The 10000-nt window shown below is 37.8% G+C and overlaps 1 protein-coding gene across 4 annotated transcripts in view; it reads right to left on the bottom strand.

The window, feature by feature from the left end:
• celsr3 (cadherin, EGF LAG seven-pass G-type receptor 3) overlaps positions 1-10000 on the bottom strand; it is a 59929-nt gene that overhangs the window by 22391 nt on the left and 27538 nt on the right. For all 4 annotated transcript variants that reach the window (XM_047823046.1, XM_047823047.1, XM_047823048.1 and 1 more), the window contains exons 10-13: positions 9983-10000; positions 8871-9056; positions 8452-8562; positions 4900-5068 (exon numbers count right to left, since the gene is read on the bottom strand). The exon at positions 9983-10000 is cut by the window's right edge and continues 152 nt beyond it. In XM_047823046.1, coding sequence (XP_047679002.1) covers positions 4900-5068; positions 8452-8562; positions 8871-9056; positions 9983-10000 — 484 coding nt within the window. The remainder of the gene's footprint in view (positions 1-4899; positions 5069-8451; positions 8563-8870; positions 9057-9982) is intronic.

Consider the following 10000-nt stretch of genomic DNA (forward strand, 5'->3'; position numbering starts at 1 on the left):
TACAGTAAATATAACGTAAGTGAATGCAGGAACCGACTTTTTCTTGTGGATGTTCCATATAATATCCACAAGAAAAAAGAAAAGTCAAAAATAAAAGTTGTAAAATATTCTTTTGTATATTTTATATACTGATAAAATATACAAAAGAAGGTTTGTTCATGGATTAATGCAAATTTACAATAGATGGCAAACTGCTGTGGCATGAGAGAAATAAAACATTTCAGAAAGAGCTATTATTAAATTATCATTGAAGTTTGTTCATATTGTGGAGGTAATATCTGCTAGGTTGCTCTCCAAAAAAACTGATGAACTGATGAACAGATAACCAGAAGTTAAAATGATTCTCATATCATTTGAAATATTAGTTTGATGCCCATCTTCCTCCTCTAGTCCTTCCTCCATCCTTTTAAAACATGTCACATAAACTTGACCTGCTCCATTCAGCTCTCTTACTATATTGAACTAAATCATATGTGTAGTCTCCACAGTGTACAAACGAATATAACTGGTTAGAAACAGATACTTTGTCACACACTATTAAGCTGGATATATGAAGGTTGATTAATGGATTAATTTCCATTTAATAGATAGCCAGGACCACCTGATATCTTTATAAGCTCTTCCAGGCCAATCGATAGTAGTGATCAAGACCATTTAATTTCCTCAGCTTGCTAAAAACCTGCTGGACATTGTGGAAATTAAATGAAGGGTGCAAGAGAGAGTGAGAGAGAGTGAGTGAGAGAGAGAGAGAGAGAGAGAGAGAGAGAGAGAGAGAGAGAGAGAGAGAGAGAGAGAGAGAGAGAAAGAGACAGAGAGAATACAATGTGAAAATGCGTGAGCACTTTGACTTTTGAACAAAACACGACCCTAACCTTGGCTTCACAGTCACACTATAATCCGATTGAAAGAAAGACTTTCTCTCTACAGGCTCCAACACAATAAACCTCTCGTCTCTAATCAACCAGCACTGCTCTGACTGTTTGATCTTCCTCACTTTCCCTCCTTCTCCTTCCCTCCCTCCCATTCAAACCAGACACAGAGCCGAGAGATTTTCTCCTCCCAGAGGATCCACAGACACCGACTCTGACTCCTTCTTCACACTGACGTACTGTACTAAGATGAAAAAAGAAAAAAACTTGCTTTCCTGCTGCGCTTTCTAACACTGAGTCTGTAATCAGACCAGAACACACTGCACTGTCACCCTAGACACAATAATACAGTTTAATAATATAAAGCTGTAAGTAAGGCCTTATGGACTTCATTGACGCTTGGAAGCACAAGTGAGGTGAAGTTTGCAGGAAACAACAACGTGTCTTTGTTAACATATGATTCTGACCTTGATGATAAGTCAACGTTTCTATGTGGCTCGAGTAAGAAGGGGTATTCATCACAATGTTGCCACGATTTATTACTTCAAAAACAGTATGGAAATAGCATCAGGGGGCAATATTAAACATCCCTTAATTTTAAAGGGATTTTAATTTAATTAGAATTTAAAATTTTAATCTTAAAGAATTGTTCTTGTGTTGAGAAATCCAGTCTCGAGCACCTCATTTGAAAAAAAATCTGGTAATCATGGAGGTGTGATACAGTATGTGTAATCTGAGAGCTAGGAAATGCGCATAATTTTACACTGAAGCAACTTTTTAACGATCACTAAATGCAAACCAAAATGTATAAAATATCATGTAGACAATAATGTTTCTGAAGGACGTCTGGACATTATGACCTATCCACATGGGATAAGCATTCACCGATTATCGATAAGATTGATCACTGATTAAACTGAGTATTGGTCCCCAATAATTGATACACATGGGACTTTTGGTGTGACATTATGTATGATATGAAGACACTTCCATCTATAATGCTATAGGACTCAATAACTTCGTAAATGCTCCTAGAGGCATGGCTTCTCTGACAATTCCTTGTAGCATATATTTTGCTATCATGTGTGTTAAATTTTGCTGATACAGGGATTTGGATTGTGTTTTGGCATGAGACAATAGAAAATAAAACGTCCTGGATTCTCCATTGAAATAAAATTGACCTATATATATATATACCTATATATCTATGTGAAAGCCAGAAGTATGTGGACACCTGACCATCACACCAATACAGTATGTGGGCCTTCCTCAAACTGTAGCCACAAAGTTGGAGCACAGAATTGTACAGCTTCACTCCAAAATCTAGTGGAAAGCATTCCCAGAAGAGTGGAGGCTGTTAAAGCAGAAACAGCAGACTAAATCTGGAACAGCAGGTTGGTCTGGGGTTTAGTTAAAAGGGTTGATATCAAATTTGTTCCACGTGATGTTTGACATGTGTTCAAATGTAAATGATAAAAAAATTACATGTAGAAACTTCTAGCAATCAGGACCAGTCATGCTTTTTCTGAAGCTGAATATTAAATGGTCTGAATGAGTGGAATGAGTGGGGTATACGGTGCAATAATTTTATACCCTATGTAGTTAGCACATCTAGTGCATAGAAGATATTTGGGATGCGGTCTAATTATACTGACAGGGCAGATTTTCCTGAAGTGTAGTTTAAGAAAGTTAATAAAAAAAAAAAAAGAATAATACACACACACACACACACACACACACACACACACACACACACACACACACACACACACACATCCTCATAAATACCATCACATGCATACACACACACACACACACACACACACACATATATATATATATATATATATATATATATATATATATATATATATATATATATATATATATATATATATATATATATATATATATATAAATAGTAGATAGACAGGAGTTTGTATTTTTGAATACATCTTTCGGTCTTTGTGAAGATGACAGAACAAATAGGAAAACTCATTACTGTCATGATCAGAAGAAGCAGAATGATTTAGAGATACTGATTACAGAGCACAGAACAGAACTTTCAGAACTTTATAACTGAGATAATGAAGTGGATGTGTGAGTGTAGGTGTGTGAATCTGTCTACATTACTTTTCATAATAAAGCGTTCGAGTGAGGGATAGAACTGCAGAATGTAGAAAGGCTCAGTGTAGTGCTGTCAGGATCTTCACATCCTGCTCTTGTGTCTCAATGCACTAACATCTAACTTTCTTCTCTCTGTCTTCTGTCTTTCTAACCGTCATATACAGAGAGTTTTTTTTTTTTTTTTGAACAAACAGAATAAAAACTGCCTGAGGGAGTCACATAAGATGTTGAAACTCACACTGTGTATTGAAGTACAAGCAGCTCATTTTAAATCAGAACACTTTCCTGGCAGCAAAGCCACTTTTATCACTTCCTGTTTAAACCGACTTCCCTTTGATCGTGTAATGATCTGGGAAATTCTATGTAATTAGATTACCGTTAATATGCCTGGTAATGTAATGTCTATATTACAACCACTTACATTTTGAGAAAGAGAGTTGGTAGGCTATAGAATCTGACACAGTAAAAGGTTTGTGAAGTATACTGTATTAAGCCTCTAGTATGTCTTACACATAGAACTGTAACCTGGTTTTAACCGTAAGGGGCTTTACTGCACGTCTTTCTGAAACCACTTACTCGGCGCACTATAATTTCCTTCACTTTTGTAGGAGTTCAAGTCATGTGTATAAAAAAAAAACAGGAATCTGCTTTTCCTGCTGTGTTTTCTCCACAGGCTAAAGCCTAATAACCTGCTGGTTATCTGATTGACAGCTCAAAATGAATGAAAAAAACAAATAACTTCACCTATACACCGCAAACAAAACCAGAGTAAACCAGAATGACTTTTTATTATATTCATTCAACAATGTTGATTATCTGCAATGTTCGATTGAATGGCCATTAAAAATGTGGTAATCGGTTCAATTGAAAAATAATTGTAATGTAAATCCTTCACAAGTGGAATATCTGGGTACTGTAGGTTCTGCCTGTATGTTTTTACATCATGAATGTTAATCATTAGAAAAGCATCCTGATTTAACCACCTACTTTCTTTTTTTTAACTGTTTCATTAAATTGAATCCAAATAATTGAAATGTTTTGATTAATGTTCTATAGCAGCATTAGTGACAGAATGATGTGGTAAAAGAGGAAGAAAAGCCTTCAGGACGTAATTGGAAAATAAACACACCACAATATTGCACAGCAAAAGCAAGTCCCATTGTGTTTAAATTTGTATTTACAAATCGTACATATTTACAAAGGTTAAAATCTAACATTTAAATTTTATTAGGGTGATGTTGAGAAGGAGAAGGAGGGAGAATATTTAACTCGATTCTGAACTGGTGCATAGAAATATTATTTTTCATCTGCAATCAGAACTCTTTCCTTTGCATTGATGGAAAATTTTGCATGGAAACGTAGCCTCAATATTGTACACATCTAAATCCATAAACACACATTATATTTAAAAAGGTAACTGTTTCGTGAAGCAGTAACACCATGTCCACATCCTTAGCAACAACATTCAGCACAAAGAACAGCAGTCATAAAGACACTGCCCACCTCCGGTTATCAACAAACACACGTGCACTTAAGGTAGGTCTCGATCCAATCTCCCACTACTGAAGGGCAATAATTATGCAAATCAGCGCCGGCTGGCAGCTCACCCAACCCCCTACAAAAACCTGCACGGCAGGGAAACAGACGAATGCAACACTCAGCCAAAAATCTCCACTTTCTCTCTTCCAAACTCACAGATTTTCAACCTGAGGAAGTCGTCCTGCTGATACGACGCTAATAATTGGGACCATCTGCACAGCGTGTGCAAAATTCCTGACCATGACTGTGACAACAGCTCAGTTCCCCTAATGTTTTGTGTAAATAAAACACTGAATTAAACTGTATTCATGAGTCACACCAATTGGAAACACCTTTTCTATTTCACACACACGTGCCATGTTACCTGGCTCGCAGATACAGGTATGGCGTTCCCATTCATCAGAGCACTGGCTGTGGGAGGGGCAAGAGGAGGCACTGCAGGGGTTACCAACGTTACAACCAGTCTCCACTTTTACAGCTCTGGTCGGGCGGGGCAAAGCAGGCGAATCCGGACGTACCCCTAAACGTACACCCTGCAAAGACACAAATCACACACACACACACACACACACACACACACACACACACACACACACACACACACACACACACACACACACACACACACACACAATGATATATTACATCATATATTATCAGCCACATATGTAGAATAAAAATGATGCAGAGCCCCTAGAGCAGAGAGGGTTAAGGGTCTTGCACAAGGGCCCAACAGTGGGAGCTAGGCAGTGGTGGGGCTTGAACCCTGATCCTGTGATCAACAACCCAAAGCCATAACCACATGTGCCACCAAAAGCATCTCACAAACATATATACATATATCCCTAATATTAATCCTAGGTTTCTTTGCACAGCTTTACAAGTACAGGACAGGAAGAGTTAGATAAACTTATTACTACAGCTAAATCAACAACATGTTCACTAGACCCCATCCCAACTAAACTACTGAAAGAAGTGTTACATAAAGCTGGTGAGCCTCTTCTTAATATCATTAACTCCTCGTTATCTTTAGATTACGTCCCGAAGTCTTTTAAGTTGGCAGTTATTAGGCCACTCATCAAAAAACCTAACTTAGACCCTAATGAACTATCAAATTACAGACCTATCTCACACCTTCCGTTTATGTCTAAAATACTTGAAAAGGTTGTGTCTGTCCAACTGAGCTCCTTCTTACAGGAGAGCAACATCCTTGAAGAGTTTCAGTCAGGTTTCAGGCCCCATCATAGCACAGAAACTGCACTTGTTAAAGTTACAAATGACTTGTTCTTAGCTTCGGACCAAGACTGTATGTCACTATTAGTTCTACTTTACCTTAGTGCTGCATTCGACACTATAGATCACAACATTCTTCTAGATCGCTTACAATATTACACAGGTATTCATGGTCAGGCTTTAAGCTGGTTTAGATCCTACCTGTCTGACCGATACCATTTTGTAGAATTAAATGGTGAATCCTCCAGTTTACTACCAGTTAATTATGGGGTCCCTCAAGGATCAGTTCTAGGACCTCTGCTTTTCTCTATATACATGCTTCCATTAGGGAACATTATTAGAAGACATGGGATTAGTTTCCATTGTTATGCTGATGACACACAGTTATATATCTCATCAAAACCAGATGAAATAGCCACAGTGTCAAAATTAACTCAGTGCCTTAGAGAGATAAAAGACTGGATGAGCTGCAACTTTCTATTGTTAAACTCCGATAAGACAGAAATACTACTCATAGGTCCAAAAACCAGTGCACAGAAACTCTCACAACTTAACTCCCATTTAGAGGGATGTACTGTTACTAGTAGCTCGACAGTGAAAGACCTCGGTGTTATATTAGACAGTAACTTGTCTTTTAAAAATCATATCGCCCATACTACCAAAACAGCCTTCTTCCACCTTAGAAACATTGCCAAGCTGAGAAACATCCTGACTGTATCTGATGCTGAGAAGCTAGTTCATGCATTCATGACCTCTAGACTGGACTATTGTAATGCATTACTAGGTGGTTGTCCTGCTTCTTTAATAAATAGGTTACAGTTAGTCCAAAATGCAGCTGCCAGAGTTCTCACTAGGACAAGAAAGTATGACCATATAACCCCAATTTTATCATCTCTACACTGGCTACCTAAGTATAGAATTGACTACAATCTGCTGCTACTTACGTACAAAGCTCTTAATGATTTAGCTCCTATGTATCTAACTAGTCTTCTAACATGTTACAATCCTTCACGCTCTCTGAGATCACAAAACTCAGGACTTTTGGTAGTTCCCAGAATATCTAAGTCTACTAAAGGTGGTAGAGCGTTTTCTTATTTAGCTCCCAAACTTTGGAATAGTCTTCCTGATAGTGTTCGGGGCGCAGACACACTTTCCCAGTTTAAATGTAGATTAAAAACTCATCTCTTTAGTCAGGCGTACACATAATACATCCCATAATATCATGCACCAGTACATCAGACCAGCACATTTTTATGAACAGCAGATATGTTAATCCCTTTCCACTGCTTCTCTCTTTGTACCCATCCCGAGGCATCCAGACACTGTACCAGCTCCCAACGTCCTCTGTGGGACGAAGCCTTTGGACGTCCACTGAGCCGAGGCCGACTCTAAGAATCCTGAGACATCTCCAGTTAGACTCTGTGGTACTCAGGAGATCAGAAGTCCTTGAACCTCACACCAATACCACATTTAACTGACTGTATATTACAATCACACCCCCAGTGTCACCCATATGAGGATGGGTTCCCCCCTGAGTCCGGTTCCTCTCAAGGTTTCTTCCTTTACCAATTTAAGGGAGTTTTTCCTTGCCACTGCTGCCTGAGTCACCTCAGACTTGCTCATAGGGGAATAAATACATACACACTGTGAACTATATACATCTAATAATAATCTAGAATTTTTATTCTGTTAATTCTTATTTCTTTTATTATTCGTTAATTCCTTTATCATTAATTATGTTTACCTTCTGCTCTGTGTTTATGTTCTGTAAAGCTGCTTTGAGACAATGTCTATTGTAAAAAGCGCTATACAAATAAACTTGAATTGAATTGAATTGAAGTTTATTGGTTGATAATATTAATAGTCAAACATTGCTGGATCATTCATTTTACTTAACACACTGATTTTGTTTCTTATGAGCCATAGGTGTTCACATTGTCTCAGGGCAAAGGCAATAAAAAGATAAGAAAACATAACTATATCTCTAATGACTGATGTGAAACAAGTGCATGTAACCTGAGATCGATAAAGGATGTTGAATAAGTGTTTCTAACATACATTACGAGATCCATTACCAAGGAACTGATTAATAAATTTAAAAGTAAATGCTAATGGAATGCTCTTTCCTCTATACACTAAAGTATGGCAAATCAACTTTAGGTGTGTAAGATTATCCATTAATGAATTCATTCATTCATTCATTTTTTACCGCTTATCCGAACTTCTCGGGTCACGGGGAGCCTGTGCCTTTCTCAGGTGTCATCGGGCATCAAGGCAGGATACACCCTGGAAGGAGTGCCAACCCATCACAGGGCACACACACACTCTCATTCACTCACACACTCACACACTACGGACAATTTTCCAGAGATGCCAATCAACCTACCATGCATGTCTTTGGACGGGGAAAGGAAACCGGAGTACCCGGAGGAAACCCCCGAGGCACGGGGAGAACATGCAAACTCCACACACACAAGGCGGAGGTGGGAATCGAACCCCCAACCCTGGAGGTGTGAGGCGAACGTGCTAACCACTAAGCCACTGTGCCCCCCCCCCCAATTAATGAATGATTCAGGTGAATAACATATTAAGTTAAGAAGTTATGATTGCTACAAATAAGGCATTTTGAGAAAAAATAGACATGGTGTCAGAGAAACAAGCCATAAATGCCATCGTGACAGACCTGGATGCAGCCACGTATCCCACTCTTCACCTCTCCCGATCCCAAAACTCCTCCAACATGCAGGTGCTTCACCTTCAGCCCATGAATCTCACTGCCCACCATTACAGTTTCCTGGGGGAGAGAGAGAGAGAGAGAGAGAGAGAGAGAGAGAGAGAGAGAGAGAGAGAGAGAGAGAGAGAGAGAGAGAGAGAGAGAGAGGGGAAAAGAAAGCATTTAAGCTTAATGGAGTCCATTATCTTTTTAAATCTAATAAGGCAATGACTTGCAAAATCAGTGACAGGAAATAAAAAAAATGGTGTTTGCTTTCATTAGTTATCTGGAAAACATTTTTCGTTTCTTTTTCATTTATTTAATATGGACTTCTGCACTTAAGTTATCAAACTCAGTATACTTAACACAGCTACTGAAAGTTTGAGTACCGGATACAGTCCAAAGTCCAGTCTGACAGTAGCCACGTAACGTGTCTCTCGTCCACTGCGGATGTCTCGAAGCTCCAGCTGCAGGTCATGCCAGCGTCCGTCACAAACCTGCACCTGGTCAAGCCGCAAGCGCACGGGCTGAGCCGACCCTCTGGTCACCGAGAACACCAACTGACCCGCTGTGAGCTATGAATTATAACCAGCACAATTCTCAGCACAACACAGCACTCTGAAGATCAATGGATCAATAGAGCATCTCTATGAATAACTCACAGTGGGGACGAACAGCGGTGAAATCAGAGAGACGAAGTGTACAAAATGCGCAAAATGTACAACACAAACAGGACGAGTGTGCATTAAAGAAAGCTTCGTTCTTCTTCTATTGCAAAATAATTTCGTTTCTTTCTAGGAAAATATAAAATTAATCCTTCTGTGATGTGTTTATTCGAATCTTACAATTAAAAAAATTATTTTTACTAAAATGAAGAAATTTTTTACTTGCTAAGATGCCATTTGAAAAATAAAAAGAAATCGAAAATAATAATCATGATGATTTCTTATATATTAATTAATTAGTAATTCCATTAATTCTATTAATAAAGTTATAGATTCCATTTTCTTTTACGTTTCTTTCACGTTTTACCTTAAAGCTTTTCATAGGTATTAAAATGATTATTAGTACCTTTGAGTGGTCTTTTTTTTTTGGTCATGCTAAAAGAAACCTTACACAGAAATAAAAAATAAAATAAATATGTTTATATTAAAATAAATAAAAATGGTTCTAGTTTAAATGAATGCATGAATGAATGAATGAATGAATGAATGAATGAATGAATGAATGAATGAACGAATTAAGCCAAACTTTTTGATCATGATTATATAAAATTAGATCAATTGCTGAACAATTACTGAATAATGAAGTAAAGAAATAATCAGTTATATTCTTTCTCACATATAATAAAAAATAGTAATATTACTACAGATATTTATAAATATATAACAAAATGGTGATTTTGGCTTCTGTGGCATTTGCTGCCATCAGGAGACTACAAAAATCTAAAAGGGATTTGTGTGCTGGATGTGTGTAGGTTTGAGAGTGTGAGTATACACACCTGAAAGATTAAGTGTGT

This window comes from Tachysurus fulvidraco, chromosome 14, assembly GCF_022655615.1.
Source record: "Tachysurus fulvidraco isolate hzauxx_2018 chromosome 14, HZAU_PFXX_2.0, whole genome shotgun sequence".
Classification (NCBI taxonomy): Eukaryota; Metazoa; Chordata; class Actinopteri; order Siluriformes; family Bagridae; genus Tachysurus; species Tachysurus fulvidraco.